General features: G+C 44.7%; 1 protein-coding gene across 2 annotated transcripts in view; it reads right to left on the minus strand.

Annotated features, from left to right (window-relative positions):
* Positions 1–19,182, minus strand: part of LOC147115487 (neprilysin-like) — a 261,620-nt gene that overhangs the window by 97,119 nt on the left and 145,319 nt on the right. For both annotated transcript variants that reach the window (XM_085989748.1, XM_085989747.1), the window contains exon 9: positions 3,663–3,797. In XM_085989748.1, coding sequence (XP_085845874.1) covers positions 3,663–3,797 — 135 coding nt within the window. The remainder of the gene's footprint in view (positions 1–3,662; positions 3,798–19,182) is intronic.

Below are 19,182 nucleotides of genomic sequence, written 5' to 3' on the forward strand. Positions count from 1 at the left end.
TAAAGGGGGAACTTTACCCTGTAAGTTGTTAGTCCAGCATCGCTATATAGAAAAAGAAAATCAAAACATGTCTTTTGCGCAATAGGCCGGAGATGAGTGTTGCTGATATTGTACCAACGTTTAACTCCCTCACACCACGTTTCGCTCAGCGCAGTTTTAAAAGAGGCATTTACAACAAAAGCAACAACCTGCATTTATATGGAGCCTTTAACCTAGTAAAACATCTCAAGGCGCTTCTCAGGAGCGAAACCACACAACGTTTGACACCGAGACACATAAGGAGGTATGAGGGCAGGTGACCAAAAGGAGTGTCTTAAAGGAGGAGAGAGAGGCGGAGAGGTTTAGGGAGGGAATTCCAGAGCTTAGGGTCTAGGCAGCTGAAGGCATGGCCGCCAGTGGCAGAGTGTTGGAAATTGGGGATGTGCAATTTATTATCCCAATTTATTTTAAACAAATTAACCCTCTATTAAAATAGTGGACAAAGCATTGCCATCTGAATGCATGTAAAGCGTAATTTCTGGGACATCAAAGTGTAATGTATTCTGTAGTGTCAGACTAAAGGTGAGGACTGGTCATAGAGTCATAGAGTTTTACAGCACAGAAAGAGGCCCTTCGGCCCATCGTGTCTGCGCCGCCCATCCATCCCTGTCCAGTCTAATCCCATTTTCCAGCATTTGGTCCATAGCCTTGTATGCAATGGCATTTCAAGTGCTCATCCAAATGCTTCTTGAATGTTGTGAGGGTTCCTGCCTCTACCACCCTTTCAGGCATTGAGTTCCACATTTCAACCACCCTCTGGGTGAAGAAGTTCCTCCTCAAATCCCCTCTAAATCTCCTGCCCCTTACCCTGAATCTATGCCCCCTTGTTATTGACCCCCCTACTAAGGGGAAAAGTTCCTCTTTATCTACCCTATCTATGCCCCTCATCATTTTGTATACCTCAATCAGGTCCCCCCTCAGCCTTCTTTGCTCCAAGGAAAACAACCCCAGCCTGTCCAGCCTCTCTTCATAGCTGAGGCGCTCCATCCCAGGTAACATCCTGGTGAATCTTCTCTGCACCCTCTCCAAAGCAATCACATCCTTCCTATAGTGAGGCGACCAGAACTGCACACAGTACTCCAGCTGTGGCCTCACCAGCGTTTTGTACAGCTCCATCATAACCTCCCTGCTCTTATATTCTATGCCTCGGCTAATGAAGGCAAGTATCCCATATGCCTTTTTAACCACCTTATCTACCTGTTCCGCTGCCTTCAGGGATCTATGTACATGTACACCAAGGTCCCTCTGACCCTCTGTACTTCCTAGGGTCCTACCACTCATTGTGTATTCCCTTGCCTTATTTGTCCGTCCAAAATGCATCACCTCGCACTTTTCAGGGTTAAATTCCATTTGCCACTTTTCCGCCCATCTGACCAACCCGTTTATATCGTCCTGTAGCCTGAGGCTTTCCTCCTCGCAATTTACCACCCCACCAATTTTCGTGTAATGAGAATAATTTATTATCATCTTCAAAGGATGCTAATGAAAGAGTAGTTAACTTACTAATATTCAGCATTAAAAAATAACACACTGGGGGGTAATTCTGACATTGTGGGGTAGTGTAAAACGGGTGATAGCGAGTCGGCAGCCCATTCTACTTCTCTCCCGATTATTATTTCCATTGACTTCAAGTCAAAATGACTCCCAATGACGTGTGGGACAAATTACAGAGCTTGCAGGAGTTAAGCTCCACATGGTTTGAAGCATTGAAACAAAAATTAAAGCACGCAGAACAGGTGGATTACAAACACTAAGAACATAGGAACAGGAGTAGGCCATTCAGCCCCTCGAGCCTGTTCCAGCATTCACTGAGATCATGGCTGATCTGTGACCTAACTCCATATACCCGCCTTTGCCCCATGCCTTTGCCTTAATACTTTTGGTTATAGGAACATAGGAACAGGAGTTGATCATTTAGCCCCTCGAGCCTGTGCATTACTTTTTCTTCCCCTTCTATCTAGAAAACATGGTTTCAGGCAGAGGTACATTTCCAAGGGCTAGAAATTGGGTATCGTTCTGGTTGGGGCGCTAACTTTTGAAAAGTAGGAAAAGCAGCACCAGGTACTAATGATTCTCTCCTGATGGGAAATTCAGCTTTAGCGCCCCAAGAGGCAAGCGGAGCGCTAAATCAAGCGCTAACCACTTCGCCTAGGCCACTAAACTCCGGGAGCGGAGCAGTAGCGGCAGAGCGCTGAACAATTTGGAGCGCATCGCTTAAAGGGAAGGGCCAGTGATGCTTCACAACCCACTTGTCGGCAGGTCTGCGTTGCAAGGCGAGCTGCGCAGCTGCCATTACAGCCTCAAACACTCTACAAAATGGAGGGCTTGGACATCTTGTAGCAATGAAGCAACCAAAAACTTTCAGCAGGAAACAGACTGGTGCAAGTATTAAAGGTTGGCCTACCTGAAAACCCGTCCATTTAATTAGCGCTCCCCAAGCGGCCAGCCGAGTTGACAACCACTCCTCTTCCTGCCATTGTTCACGGCCGGCGATACAGCAGGGGGCGGAAGCCAATAACACATCCAAGAGCGGTAATGGGGCACTGCACACTTTATGACTTCACGATCTGCGAGGCGCTTGAGGCCCAGGCGGTAAGAGGTAGCGCCAGCGCTAAACTGGAAATGAATTTCGCGGGGGTCGCTGCATTCGACACGCCCAGTCACTAACCCCTTAGCACCCTGTTAGCGTCCCCTCCAAGCGCTAACGGGAGGCACTACCAAAACCGATTTCTCCCTCCAAGTGTCTAGGGTGCACTCCAATGCCTCATCCAAGCTCTGATTCTAGACAAAGGGATAATTTCATGAGGTTCCACTACATGGAGTACACAAGCCAGTTCAGAGATAGCTACAGGCCATATCCTCCAACCGGAGCTCACTGTTAGTGAGGCTCCATATCTCAATAGGGGCAACATATGCCAAATCCAAATCTCCCCTCATTCGATAGCTACACGCATGAGTGACTGGATAGAAAAAGCAAGTCTTGCATTTATATAGTACCTTTCACAACCCCAGAACATTCCAAAGCACTTTACAGCCAATGAAGTACTGTTGAATTGTGGTCCTTGTTGTAATGTAGGGAAAGATTGCAGCCAATTTGCACATAGCAAGATCCCACAAACAGATTAACCTGTTTTAGTGATGTTGATTGAGGGATAATTATTGTCCAGGACACTGGGGAGAATTCCTCTGCTCTACTTCGAAATAGTGCCATGGGATATTTTACGATCACCTGAGAGGGCAGACGGGCCTTGGTTTAACATCTCATCCGAAAGATGGCACCTCCAACAGTGCAGTACTCCCTCAGTCCTACACTGGGAGAGTCAGCCTAGATTAGGTGCTCAAGTCTCTGGAGTGGGACTTGAACCTACAACCTACATGACACAGAGGGGAGAGCGCTATCCATTGAACCACAGGGTCGGAAGTGGAAACCCTGAGTTTCCACTTTCTCAGCCTAGATGTTAAGACCGATAACAACAACTTCTACTAACCTCTAACACCTGCTTCCCCCTCACTCAGAACAGACCAGGGTTCTTGCTCTGTATGGCTCGATTACCCACAAGGACATGGGCTGAAGTCATCGTGTGAAGGAGCACAAGTGACAGCAGAAAGACAAAGGAACTTACATTGGCTATATCTTTCTCCAGCTGCAGGATGGTATCTATTTCCTTCTGGATTTCGGATTTAGTCAAATTTAAACCTTTGTCCTTACGAACCAACATAACCACGTTCATCATGAATATGGAGTAAGCTTCGCACGCCTGTAGGGAAACAAAAGAAACAAATGGATGCGGTGTTCCCGTGGAAAAATTCCTATCAGCTTTGTTAAAATAGTTGATAGACCTTTCAGTCTTCTCTTTACTGGATAAAAGAACTCCAGCCTCTTCAGTCTTTCCTGAGAGTTATAACCTCTCAGTTCTGGTAGCATCCTTGTGAATCTTTCTTGCACTGTCCCCAATGCCTCTATTGTGGCGGAGCCACTAAGGGACTCCAATCAATTGTATATAATTCCCTTTAATAATATGTTGGCTACAGCCTGAGTCTGTATCTTTGTTTTCACTGTTTACATGTACAGAGCGCGATCACTTTAATAGCGCGGGTAAACGCGATGACGTCACGCCGTTCATCACGTGATCCCCACCGGCGGGAAAAACGTAATGACGTCATGACGTCAGCCACGGGACCGCCCGAGCAGTCCTCGTGGAGCCTCCGAACTGACTAGACCTATATTCGATGTTCTCCTGTAGTTATCCGTTAAACTCTGTTAGTTTTCATTAAACCTCAGTCTTTTGGATAGGAACTAGACATTCCTACACTATATTCTTTTTATAATATAGAGACCAGAACTGTACACAGTACTTACTCCAAATCTGGTCCAACCAAGATTTTATATAAGTTTTAACATAAATTCTCTGCTTTTGAATTCTATTCCTCTAGAAATGAACCATTGCGCTTTTTATGGCTTTGTTAACCTGCATTGCTACTTATAATGATTTGCAAATCTGTTCTCCTAGATCCCTTTGCTCCTCTACCTCATTTTAGACTCTTATTTTCCAACCAGTATGCAGCCTCCTCATTCCTCCTACCAAAATGCACCGTCTCACACTTATATTGAAATTCATTTGTCATTTACACACCCATTCTGCAAATTTATTAACGTCTTCTTGTAGCTTGTCGCAGTCTTTCTCAGTATTAACTGTACCCCCCAATTTAGTATCATCTGCAAACTTTGATACTGCACTTCTGATTCATGAGGAAGAAAGGAATAGAAGGATATGTTGACAGGGTGAGATGAAATAAGGTGCGAGGAGGCTCGTGTGGAGGGTAAACATTAGGCCGAATGGCCGGTTTCTGTGCTGTAAAATTCTACGTAATCTATGGATAGGAAGGTCACATAGCCCTTGATTTCATCTCCTATGCAAATGGCTTCAAATAATTTAATGAGCAATTTATTTTCACAAACTGGATTCTCAAAGCCAAGACGGTCCAGAACTCTTCCTTCTCATTTTTCCTTTTGATCGCTGCACGCTTTCTAAATTGATTGCTTGCTGAATTTATGTGCTCACCAAGGTGAAGGATATTGGCATTAGAAAATGGAAGACTTCCCCACTTCAAGCACCCAGTATAAGCATGATGCCAGGTCTGGTACATTCGGAAGCGGGGTATAACTTTTTCTGCTGTGCTCCAGCAATGTGCCGGGGCTAAAAGGGTTAAATTATGAGGACAGGTTGCATAGACTATGTTTGTTTTCATTTAAATATAGAAGTTTAAGGGGTGATCTAATTGAAGTGTTTCAGATGAGTAAAGGATTTGATTGGGTAGATTGAGTGAAGCCGTTTCCTCTGATGGGGGGGAGTCCAGAACAAGGGGGCATAACCTTAAAATTAGAGCCAGGGCAGTTCAGGGTGATGTCACACAAAGGGAAATGGAAATCGGAAACTCTCTCCCCCTAAAAGCTCTTGAGGCTGGAGGTCAATTGAAAATTTCAAAACTGAGCTTGACAGATTTTAATTAGGGAAGGGTATTAAGGGTTACGGAACCAGGGCGGGTAAATGGAGTTAAGATACAAATCAGCGATGATCTGATTGAATGGCGGAACAGGTTCGAGGGGCTGAATTTCCTCCTCCTAGTCCTGTGTCCCTCAGCATCGACTTCAGGAGAGAATCACTTGCTGGATGTGCCTATCGGGAACTGGCTTGACACTGCATGAAGTTACTCCATGTACAGCCAGCAGATAGAGGCTTTCTTTCCCAGCAGATAGAGGCTTTCTTTCCCAGCAGATAGAGGCTTCTTTCCCAGCAGCCTGGGGTCGATTCAGGTGTGAATATCTTGAGTGGAAACAAACGCTACTGCTTAGTCTCTCAACCACTGCCGGTGATCCTAAAAATCTATTATTTTCAGTCAATTTGAAATAAAACAGCCTCAAACGGGCTCAGATATTAGGGCAATGTTGTCCCAATAGAAACTGCTAACTAGCCACAGATGTGGCTATGGCGACACTGTTTTAGTCACTTGCACTAATTTTAGTACAAAGCGCCTTGCACAGAATACAGGTAAATGGGCTTCACATGTGTACATTTAATAAACATTTACCGGCAGGCAGTAACCAAGGAGGTTGAAGGGTTGACGGTGGATAGGCAATGGCAAACATTTAAAGATCGCATGGATGAACTACAGAATTTGTTCTTCCCTGTCTGGCATAAAAATAAAACAAAAAGGGTGGCGCAACCGTGGCTAACAAGGGAAATTAGGGATAGCATAAGATCCAAGGAGAGGACATATAAATTGGCCAGAAAAAGCAGCAAACCTGAGGATTGGGAGCAGTTTAGGATTCAGCAAAGGAGGACAAAAGGATTAATTAAGAGGGGGAAAATAGAGTATGAGAGTAAGCTTTCAGGAACCATAAAAACTGACTGTAAAAGCTTCTATAGATATTTGAAGAGAAGAAGATTGGTGAAGTCAAGCATAGGTCCCTTGCAGTCAGAATCAGGGGAATTTATAATGGGGAACAAACAAATGGCTGACCAATTAAATACATACTTTCGTTCTGTCTTCACAAAGGAGGACACAAATAACCTCCCAGGGATGTCGGGGAACATAGGGCCTAATGAGAGGGATGAACTGAATGAAATCAGTATTTGTAGGGAAATGGTGTTGGGGAAATTGATGGGATTGAAGGTCGATAAATCCCCAGGGCCTGATAATCGACATCCTAGGGTACTTAAGGAAGTGGCCCTAGCAATAGTAGATGCATTGCTGGTCATCTTCCAGAACTCGATAGACTCTGGAACAGTACCCATGGATTGGAGGGTAGTTAATGTAACCCCACTATTCAAAAAAGGTGGTAGAGAGAAAACGGGGAATTATAGACCGGTAAGCCTGACATCGGTAGTGGGGAAAATGCGAGAGTCCATTATAAAAGATGTAATAGCAGAGCACTTGGAAAACAGTGACAGAATCGGACAAAGTCAACATGGATTTACAAAAGGTAAATCGTGCTTGACTAATCTACTTGAATTTTTTGAGGGTGTAACTCGTAGAATAGATAAGGGAGAACCAGTGGATGTGGTGTATTTGGACTTTCAGAAGGCTTTCGATAAGGTCCCGCATAAGAGATTAGCATGCAAAGTGAAAGCACATGGGATTGGGGGTAAGGTACTGACTTAGATAGAGAACTGGTTGGCAGACAGGAAGCAAAGAGTTGGAATAAACGGGTCTTTTTCCGAGTGGTAGGCAGTGACTAGTGGGGTACCGCAGGGATCGGTGCAAGGACCCCAGCTATTCACAATATATATTAATGATCTAGATGAGGGAACTAGATGTAATATCTCCAAGTTTGCAGATGACACAAAGCTGGGTGGGCATGTGTGCTGTGAGGAGGATGTAGAGAAACTCCAGCATGATTTGGACAGGTTGGGTGATTGGGCAGGTGCATGGCAGATGCAGTATAATGTGGATAAATGCAAGGTTATCCACTTTGGTGGCAAAAACAGGAAGGCAGATTATTATCTGAATGGCAATAGTTTGGGAGAAGGGGAAGTGCAACGAGACCTCGGTGTCCTTGTGCACCAGTCGCTGAAGGTAAGCATGCAGGTGCAGCAGGTGGTTAAGAAGGCAAATGGTATGTTTGCCTTCATAGTGAGAGGATTCAAGTACAGGAGCAAAGATGTCTTGCTGCAGTTGTACAGGGCCTTGGTGAGACCACACCTTGAGTATTGTGTGCAGTTTTGAAACATAGAAACATAGAAGGTAGGAGCAGGAGTAGGCCATTCGGCCCCTCGAGCCTGTTCCGCCATTTAATGAGATCTTGGCTGATCATCCAAATTCAGTACCCTCTCCCTTCTTTCTCCCCATATCCCTTGAAACCTTTAGCCTAAAGAAATATATCTAACTCCTTCTTGAATATATTTAATGAATTGGCCTCAACTACCTCCTGTGGTAAAGAATTCCACAGGTTCACCACTCTCTGGGTGAAGAAATTCCTCCTCATCTCAGTCCTAAATGGATTAACCCTTATCCTTAGACTGTGACCTCTGGTTCTGGACACCCCTGCCATCGGGAACATCCTTCCTGCATCTAGTCTGTCTAGTCCTGTTAGAATTTTATAAGTTTCAATGAGATCCCCTCTCATTCTTCTAAACTCTAGCGAATATAAGCCTAATCGACCCAATCTCTCTTCATACGTCATTCCTGCCATCCCAGCTATCAACCTGGTGAATCTTCGCTGCACTCCTTCCATGGCAAGAACATCCTTCCTCAGATAAGTTGATCAAAACTGCACACAATACTCAAGGTGTGGTCTCATCAACGCCCTGTACAACTGCAGCAAGGCATCCTTGCTCCTTTACTCGAATCCTCTCACTATGAAGGCCAAAATACCACTTGCCTTCTTAACCGCCTGCTGCACCTGCATGCTTACCTTCAGCGACTGGTGCCCAAGGACACCCAGGTCTCGTTGCACTTCCCCTTTTCCCAATCTATTGCCGTTCAGATAATAATCTGTCTTCCTGTTTTTGCCACAAAAGTGGATTACCTCGCATTTATCCACATTATACTGCATCTGCCATGCATCTGCCCAATCACCCAACCTGTCCAAATCATACTGGAGTTTCTCTGCATCCTCCTCACAGCACACACGCCAACCCAACTTTGTGTCATCTGCAAACTTGGAGATATTACATCTAGTTCCCTCGTCTCGATCATTAATGGCCCAGTAATTCCGGGCACAACGCGTGAGTACGGACGGGGTACTCAAGCGTGTGCCCGGAGGAATTGCCGGTTTTCAGCATGCACAGCGCATGCGCTGAAAACTGGCATTTCCTGTCCTCTGACCCAAGGGGTTAAGAGGCAGAGCGCGCGCGACTGCACAGGCAGCGCGTGCGCAGTGAAATTCCTTTTTTTTTCAGAGTTGCGCGCGTGTAAATGCCTCCGGTCTTTACGTGTGGAAAAAACAGATGTAAGTATTTAGATTTTCAGGTAAGTGGGCTTTTAGTACAATGTAGAAATTTTTTTTCCACAGGTTTGTTATTTTTAAAGAATTTACAGTAAGGTAAGTTTAGTTTTAGACCCTATTTTTAAAAAATTTATTTTTTACAAAAAATTGATTAATTTTTTTAAACATTTTTTAAAACTTATTTATAGTTAATATAATCAGTGGGATGTTTTTTAAAATTTTATTTAAAGTTAAAGTAGTGTTTTGGCAGCCCATACTTTTCATGAGTTTGACAGCTCTTACTGTCAAACTCATGAATGAGTTTCCCCTCCCCTGATTGGCTGCACAGTGCTCACCTGATCCCAGCCAGCACATCGCACTAACTACGCCGCTGGATCAGGTAAGCACATCCCGCCGACATCTGAACCGGGCCAGTGACAGGAAATGCAAGCAGGCCCGGGCTTCAGATGTCGGCGCGCAGGGTGAGTGTACATCGGGGGCTTGCACGCGCGGCAAGCCCCCGATCCTAATTTCAGGGCCACTATATATTGTGAATAGCTGGGGTCCCAGCACCGATCCCTGTGGTACCCCACTGTTCACTGCCTGCCACTCGGAAAAAGACCCGTTTATTCCAACTCTTTGCTTCCTGTCTGCCAACCAGTTCTCTATCTAAGTCAGTACTTTACCGCCAATCCCATGTGCTTTATATAGAAACATGGAAGATGGAGCAGGAGTAGGCCATTCGGCCCCTCGAGCCTGCTCCGCCATTCAATGAGATCATGGCTGATCATCCAAATTCAGTAACCTGTCCCTGCCTTCTCCCCATATCCTTTGATCCCTTTCGCCTTAAGAAATATATCCAACTCCTTCTTGAATATATTTAATGAACTGGCCTCCACTGCCCTCTGTGGCAGAGAATTCCACCGGTTCACCACTCTCTGGGTGAAGAAATTCCTCCTCATCTCAGTCCTAAATGGCTTACCCCTTATCCTTAGACTATGACCCCTGGTTCCGGCCATCGGGAACATCCTTCCTTCATCTAGCCTGTCCAGGCCTGACAGAATTTTATAGGTTTCAATGAGATCCCCTCTCAATCTTCTAAACTCCAGTGAGTATACGCCCAATCGACACAATCTCTCCTCATACGTCATTCCTGCCATCCCAACTATCAGCCTAGTTAATCTTCGCTGCACTCCTTCCATGGCAAGAACATTCTTCCTCAGATAAGGCGACCAAAACTGCACACAATACTCAAGGTGCGGTCTCACCAAGGCCCTGTACAACTGCAGCAAGACATCCTTGTTCCTGTACTCGAACCGTCTTGCTACGAAGGCCAACATAACATTTGCCTTTAGCTTTGCACGCTAATCTCTTATGCGGGAGCTTATCGAAAGCCTTCTGAAAGTCTAAATACACCACATCCACTGGTTCTCCCTTAACTATTCTACCAGTTACATCCTCAAAAAATTCCAGTAGATTAGTCAAGCATGATTTACCTTTTAGTCGCCTTATCTGAGGAAGAATGTTCTTGCCGTGGAGGGAGTGCAGCGAAGATTCACCAGACTGATACCTGGGATGGCAGGAATGACGTATGAGGAGAGATTGGGTCGATTGGGCTTATATTCACTGGAGTTTAGAAGAATGAGAGGGGATCTCATTGAAACTTATAAAATTCTAACAGGACTGGACAGACTAGATGCAGGAAGGATGTTCCCGATGGCGGGGGAGTCCAGAACCAGGGCTCACAGTTTAAGGATTAGGGGTAAGCCATTTAGGACAGAGATGAGGAGGAATTTCTTCACACAGAGAGTGGTGAACCTGTGGAATTCTCTACCACAGAAGGCATTTGAGGCCAATTCATTAAATATATTCAAGAAGGAATTAGATCTATTTCTTAAGGCTAAAGGGATCAAGGGATATGGGGAGAAAGCAGGGACAGGGTACTGAATTTGGATAATCAGCCATGATCTCATTGAATGGCGGAGCAGGCTTGAGGGGCCGAATGGCCTGCTCCTGCTCCTATCTTCTATGTTTCTATGTTTCTATGTTAAGCACTCACAACGATCCAAGAACACTCGCACACCTGGCATTTCGTCTTCGCCAACAGACGCACAAGAAATGTTGAAGTTCACACGCACAAGGCGTGCATTTACGAGTATTGAGATCACAGGCCCAATGACGGTGTCTGTTACTCACTTGATATTTACGAAAATTAGCCCCATCTGGAGCCTACAATTGGCCACATGTGGCTAACGCATTGGACAGCACTGCACGAGTGAAAGGTAGCAGCCTTGGCTGAAAGTGAAATTACCGCCTTCGCACCAACCCACGTGCGCGAAGTGGTCTGTACACCGGGCGCGGTGCTGCGGCGATTGGTGTATCAGACGGGAGGTCACTTCACATCGAGGGGCCTGCAGCTCGCACTGCAGAATCACGCACTGAACCAGCTTGGTCAGAACAATGCACCTCGCCTGGCTTAGTGTTTATCGTTCCTTGTCAGCAATGAAAGAATTAATGACTACTTCTAAATTGCCCAATATCTGGAGCGCTTATGAAGCCAGGAACCTTAATTACTAACCGTTGTCATAAACAAAGCCCACTGATAATAGGAAACAGATTTAGTTATCAGCACCATTATTAATAAAAAATAATGATAACAATTGTCAGGCTGCTATGGCTATCCAGCTCCCCCTCCCCTGGGCCTCCTGTCATTTGTAAACTTAAATAACCTCACTGAAGATAATGCACCTGGAATGCATATGGTTTCAGATCATACAAAGCCGTGTAGAAAAGAAAGGACTTGCATTTATAAAGCCGTGGCTCAGTGGGTAGCACACTTGCCTCAGTAGTCAGAAGGTTGTGGGTTTACATCCCACTACCAAGAGACTTAATCTAGGCTGACTATTCAGTGCTAGCAGTGTTGTCTTTCAGATGAGACGTTAAGCCGAGGCCCCGTCTACCCTCTCAGGTGGATGCAAAAGATCCCAGGGCACTGTTTAGGAAAAGAGTAGGAGAGTTTTCCCTGGTGTCCTGACTAATATTTATCGCTCAATCAACATCACTTATGCAGATGACCTGGTCGTTATCACATTGCTGTTTGTGGGATCTTGCCGTGCACAAATTGGCTGTCGCGTTTCCTACATTACAACAGTGATGACAAAGCAAAAGTAGTTCATTGGCTGCAAAGTGCTTTGGGACATCCTGGGGGTGTGAAAGGCGCTCTATAATTGCACGCTTTCTTTCTTATCGCATTCTCAGGACCTCCAAAAGTGCTGCAGAACCAATGATGTGATTTTTTGCAGTGCAGTCACAGTTGTTCTGTAGGTAAACCTGCCTGCCAGTGTGAGTAGCAAGTTCCCACAAGCAGCAATGGGATGAATGACCAACCCGGTCCCTTTATTTTTTTGGTGGTGTTGGTTGAGGGGAGCGATGTTGGTCAGGACACGAGGAGAACTGCCTGCTCCTCTTTGAATGGTGGTCATGGGACCAAAGCGAACTAGCTGACCGTATAGACTGGGCCTGAGTTCGACAGCCCACCTGGAAGGTGTTACCTCTGAGGAAAACTGATGTATCTCAGCAGATGGAGAAAAGAAAGCTGCCGCAGTCCCACAGGCTCTGGCCCAAGCTCGCCACGATGTTATATTTCCTTTTCTCTTTGCTCTCCATCAAGAGACGCGCTCGCGGATATCCTGAGGTCGTGAAAAGTGTCTGTAAATGAAAGTCTTTCTTTTTCTCGTAATTGCAGAAAGAAAAATTGGGCGGGGTGCATAACGGGCAGCCGAAGACCGCCATCTTTTTTGCGCCCCGCCAAAGGTTGACTTTCAGAACCATCCTTCTACTTTCACTACCTTTGCTCAAGTGGTAGCTTGACTCAGTTGGTAGCGCTCTTTGCTGCAAGTGAAAAGGATTTGGATTCAAGTTCCACTTCGGAATTTGAGCACGCTATCCAGACGAACTCTCCAGTGCAGCACTGAGGGAGTGCTGCATCTTTAGAGGTGTCATCCTTTGGGTGAGATTGCTATATTTTTTTGGACACTAAGGGAATCAAGGAATATGGGGATCGGCTGGGAAAGTAGAGTTGAGGTAGAAGATCAGTCATGATCTCATTGAATGGCGGAGCAGGCTCGAGGGGCCTTATGGCCTACCCCTGCTCCTATTTCTTATGTTCTTATATTCTTATGTACTGGTAACTTATTTCCCAGCTCTCGTTACCCCACCTGACTTCATTGCACCCTCCTAACCGTCTCATTTGAAATGTGTGGCCAATCGCGATATGAACTCTTCGCTACGGTGAACAGTTTGCCCGAATCAACTTGGTCGCCCTGTAGTCTCCTTGTTGCCGAGGGCAAGGCGGACGACTTCTGTTAACCTGCTCACGGGCACAGCTGGAAAGTTAATTTAGACAACCTATTAGCAGTTTTTAAAGGGGTCAAAGGGGAGCACCGTTTAAAGGCCAGAAATTACTGTTGGCAATAATACCAGATGTTGTATCTTAAAATGTTCATACAACACTTTCCGGTCTGCTATTTTAACAGATGTATTAACGCTTTTATTTTTAATAGCTTAACACGGGCATTAAAATAGCAGACAGAGGAACGTGACAGGATTGGGCATGTTTGTCTACCCATAATCTCCAGCCCATAATGTCCCATGAAAATGTTGGCATGCTGGGTATATGCACTGCCTTGTGCTTTAATGAGCCCTGTACAGAGCGCGAAGCTTCTCAGGATTGATCCTACCTCAGCCCATCCCATCAAATAACCTGCCGGCACTCTCATTTCAAGTGGATGAGAACGGAACTAGGGAAGATAAACATGGAAAAATATATTGACAAACAAAGAGATAGATCAGCAGTGGGAAATGTTTAAAAATGTGGATCAAAAGAGTTCAGGAGAAATATACTCCACTAAAATAACAAGAACAAACTTGCCAATAATGGGACACCACAGATGAATAGAGAGATAAGGGCAAAATTGAAACTAAAGAAAAAGGCATCGGGGAGATGAGGATAAAAAGGAATACAAACAGGTTAGGAAAGAAGTAAAAAAAAATAGGAAAGCAAAGAGGAACTACAAAATTAAACTATCAAGGAAGATAAAAAAAAATAGTAAAGTATTCTGCAGACACAGATGTTTATGTTGATGGGGTGAGATAAAGTAGGGTGGGAGGAGGCTCGTGTGGGGCATAAACACCGGCACGGACCAGTTGGGCCGAATGGCCTGTTTCTCTGCTGTAAAGTCTACGTAACTCTCTCTAGTCCTACACACGAAGGCGTCCGCTTAGCTGAGATACTGGAGGGCTGCCAGTGGCTGTGGAACAGTACCTCAACAAGGAATCAGCATCTTCGGGACACGAGGGGAGCAAAGAGACGAATATTGGAGAGGACAGGAAAAAGCTGGCAGGTACTGCAGTGTAGATTCGAGCTGGCCGCCCAGCTCACTCGCTCCCCAAAACAAAAAAAAGTAATTAATCTTTCTCAGAACCGAAATTTGCACTTTAGTCAAATATTACATGTGGTGTTAATGTACGTAGGAGATTTAAAAAAATATATATATATCTGCAGTTCAACAGAGAGTCAAAAATGGGAGAAAGACTATCGTGCTCATAAGGTTATAATTTGGGGATGGTTAGAATGTTATGAAATCTGGATGACGTCATTGCCCATTTGTCTTTTAACGTGGCCAATGAATTCACTAAATAAATAAACATTTCAGCATCTCAAGAGGTTCTGATTGTCTTCAATTAGCCCAGGTTACATTCTGAACGCGAACTGTGGTATTAGTTAAGTTAATATTTTCCCCGTAATAGACCCCATAGCAATCTGCAATACTGGCCACAATTACATTTGACAGCCTCCTCGAGTTAAAAGTTCACACATCTTAACATCTGCAAAAATAGAACAAATGATCTCCAGTAATTGGTTTCATTAGAATTGTTTCGTGGGCCTGTGAGCAACAAAGACTGTTGGCTTAGTAGCAAAGAATCAAGCTCCATATGTTAAGCCAGTGCCTTTTTATCAAAACAGGTTCCAAATTTAATAGCAAACAGCTTGCAGCAGAAGGTAATCTTGATGAGTTTAACCATAGGAAGTGCTGTGTACCTTAGCACTGAAACCTGAAGAATTATCAGATATATGATTCAGAATCACTTTTGAAGGGGGGCTCCGAGATAAGTACTTTCCTGTACTGCACTATCTACATGTCAATGAGACTGTAACAGATGCATCATGTTGTCAACAAGTCCAGGTTCCAGATTTACACGGCACCAGCAGTGCAAACCATTTTGTGCTGACCATATAGTTGTATAAATGTAGCCGTAATGTATCCTGTGCTATACCTGACCTAGGCATGTTTAACAGCCTGTGACTGAATTAGGAAATGGTTACCTTGCCAGGCACTGATATCTCTCACCCTCGTGAGTGCAACATTCTCCAAAATAAATCTTTTGTGGTGAACGTGTTAAAATAAACAAAGCACATGTCAGAGGTGGGTTGGCTAAAACCAAAAGCTTGGGAATTACGAAAGAAAGAAAGGAAGAAGGAAAGGAGGAAAGAAGGAAAGAAAGAAGGGCAGAAGGAAGGAAGGAAGGAAAGAAGGAAGGAAAGGAAGAAAAGAACATTGAAATAGACACTCATTATTGGCCCATATTTTCCGACCCCCACGGGTGTGTACGGGCTGTGTACCCACCCGTAGGGACCGCACAAGTGCCGGCTTCAGGCATGCCAAGCGCAAGCACTGAAAACTGGCATTTCCGATCTGTCAAGAATCCTCTTGACAGATCGCACGCCTGCCCTGGAGAAGGGCCTCTGCGGGTGGAGAGTTCCGCTTTCTGCAGAACCTCCGCCCGCTGAAATCACTTAAAATTCTTACGCCTGGTAAAAGAAGGCGTAAGGCCTGCTTTTACCAGCATAAGAGTTTTTAAAAAGTTTCAAAAAAAAAATTTCACTCATTTATCATTTTAAAATATTTTTTTAAAAGGTAAGTTTATTTTTAGCCCTGTAAAAAACTTTAATTATTTTTTTCAAAAAATTAAATTTTTGTTTAAAATATTTAATTTAATGCAATTTTAACTCATTTTAAAAACGTGATGGTTTTATTAAAAATGTATTTAATGTTTTAGTGTCTTTTTTCAGTGATTCCCATTCATACTTTTGATGGGTCTATCTGTCAAAAGTATGAAGGGAGAGTCCCTTCTCCCATTGGCTCGTCTGGCTCACGTGATCCCAGGGACACTTGCGAACCGCCTGCGCCCCTGTGACACGTGGGCCTCTGCGCATTTCGACTGTGGAGAGGCCCAGGATCGGAAATGGCTGGACCTCGGGAGCCCTCAGGTAAGGGCGTAGATTTTGGCCCGATGGGAGGCCTCCGCACGCAGGAAGCCTCCTATCGGAAATTACGGGCCAATATCTCCTTTTGTCTTACACCATCATCACTCTAATCACAGGCCTCTCTTTCTTTCTCCCTGCCTCCGTTACTCTGGCTCTTTTCCTCCTTATAAGCTGTTCACCTGTAACATCGTCCAGTTCTGATAATAGGTCATCAACCTGAAACAATGGCCCAGAAATTCGGGTCGAGGGCTTCCCGTGGGTGTAAGCCCCCGACCTGCACTTACCTTGCGCGCCAGCCGTTGAACTGTGGGCCCCTGTGGAATTCCGATCCGGGGCCTGGTCCAGCTGCCGGCGCGCAGTGCTTGTGTATCCCAGGGGCGCAGTTAGTCCGACGTGTCCCCTGGGATCACGTGGGCCATGGAGAGCCAATTGGAGCAGTGAATGCTCCATTCATAAGTCTGACAGGAAGTGCTGTCAAACTTAGAAATACTATGGGCCACTTCTTCTTACAAAACATCACTAAATCTTCAAATAATTTTTTTTTTAAATTACATTTTTTAAATAAACTATAAATTACATGAAATAACTATTTTAAACAATAATTTAAATTTTTGAAAAAAATAATTTTATTTTCTAACGGGGCTAAAAATAAACTTACCTTGCCTTAAAGTATTTAAAAATAATAAACCTGTGGAAAAAATGTTTTAATTTTAATTAATTCACCACTTACCTTGTAAAAAGCAGGCCTTGCACCTGCTTTTTACATTTCTAACTTCTGGAGGCTTACCTTCCCGGGAAAACCTGTAAAAAAAAAGTAAGTTCGATGCGCACGCGCTGCCTCTCCTGCACACGCGTTCGACCTCTGAACCCCTTCGTTCAGAGGAACGGCAGTGCCGGTTTCCCGCGCATGCACAATGCATGCAGGAAACTGGCACTTCCATTGGGCCTACGGGTGAGTACCCCGTGCATACTCACCCGTGGAGACCCGAATTTCTGGGCCATTAAGGCTATCTGCCTCTCTGACGCTGCTTGAGTGTTTCCAGCATTTTCTGCCTTTTATGTCAGATTTCCAGCATCTGCAGTATTTTTATTTTTTGTTAACATTTATAGAGCATCTTATCCTGTTCTCAGGATGATCCAAAGCTCTTCACGGCCAATGGATTTGTTTTAAAGTGAAGTCTCTGTTGTTGTGTGAATAATCACAAAGCCAATTTGCACAGAGCAAATGAATTAACAACAAATAATCTGTTTTCCGTGGAGGGGGTGAGGGAGGAATGAGAGTCAGGATTTATTTTTGGGGACAAATTTAAACATTGGAATTGTTACATGTGATATTAGTAGACAAACACTTCAAGACATTATATTGTCCATAATTTAAAAAGAGGTGTTGACTCAGGGATAGTGGTCCTGTTAAAATAATGGACAGAGAAATGTCCTATAAAAGCAGTAAGGATCATAGAACGGTTACAGCACAGAAGGAGGCCATTCGGCCTGTTGAACCCGTGCCGGCTCTCTGCAAGAGAACTTCAGCTAGTCCCACTCCCCCGTCCTTTCCCCGTAGCTTGCAATTTTTTTCCTTCAGGTACTTATCCAGTTGCCTTTAGAAAGCCACGGTTGAATCTGCCTCCACCACCCATTCAGGTAGTTCATTCCAGATGATAACCACTCGCTGCGTAAAAAAGTGTTTCCTCATGTTGCCTTTGGTTCTTCTGCCAATCACCTTAAATCCGTGTCCCCTGGTTCTTGATCCTTCTGCCAATGGAAACAGTTTCTCTCTATCTACTCTCTCCAGACCCCTCATAATTTTGAACACCTCTATCAAATCTCCTCTCAATCTTCCCTGCTCTAAGGAGAACAACCCCAGCTTCTCCAGTCTATCCACGTAACAGAATTCCCTCATTCCTGGAATCATTCTTGTAAATCTTTTCTGCAACCTCTCTAAGGCCTTCACATCCTTCCTAAAGTGCAGTGCCCAGAATTGGACACAATACTACAGCTCAGCCCGAACCAGTGTTTTATAAACGTTCCGCATAACTTCCAATCAATATGCTAGCATTGCATTTCATATGTTCTAAGTTTAAATCGATCATCTCCAAAATAAATAAACTTATGAATATTTTGCTGATGATTCAGTGAAGTCACAGTTGTATAAACTGCACTTTGGCGATCAGATTTGGATCTGCAATCAGCTCAATTTAACAGGCAGCCATGGCTTAGTGTGTAGCACGATCACCTCTGAGTCAGAAGGTCATGGCTTCAAGCCCCATGCCAGAGACTTGAGTACAAAATCCAGGCTGATGCTTCCAGTGCAGTACTGAGCAATGTTCCCCCTAATTTTATTTTGGGTGTGCGGTCCTTTTAATGGGCGAGACCTCTAGACATCTGCGTGGCCGCGTGGGAACGTTGGTGCTGAGGGAGTGCTGCACTTTCGGAGGTGCTGTCTTTTGGATGAGACGTTAAACCGAGGCCCCGTCTGCCCTCTCAGGTTGATGTAAAATATCCTGCGGTGCTATTTGAAGAAGAGCAAGGGAGTTCTCCCCAATGTCCTGGCCAATACTTATCCCTCAGCCAACATCACTAAAGACAGATTATCTGGGCTCTTCATTGGGTTGAAATCAAGACTCATCGTACCATCATCACCCCTCCAAAACTGTGGAATTCTTTATGTATCGCTGTGTCTTTCCTCCCTCCTTCAAAACACAAACTTGGCATCACCAAACTTTTGCTTTCTGATTAGCTAATCTTTTGAACATCGGTGCAACAGTTTCCTAAAATGATACAGCACAGAAGGAGGACATTCGGCCCATCGTGCCTGTGCCGGCTCTTTGAGAGAGCTACCCAGTTAGTCCCACTCCCCCTGCTCTTTCTCCAGAGCCCTGCAAATTTT

Source organism: Somniosus microcephalus, chromosome 6 (genome assembly GCF_052327205.1).
Source record: "Somniosus microcephalus isolate GS21.2 chromosome 6, FLI_Smic_1.0, whole genome shotgun sequence".
Lineage (NCBI taxonomy): Eukaryota > Metazoa > Chordata > Chondrichthyes > Squaliformes > Somniosidae > Somniosus > Somniosus microcephalus.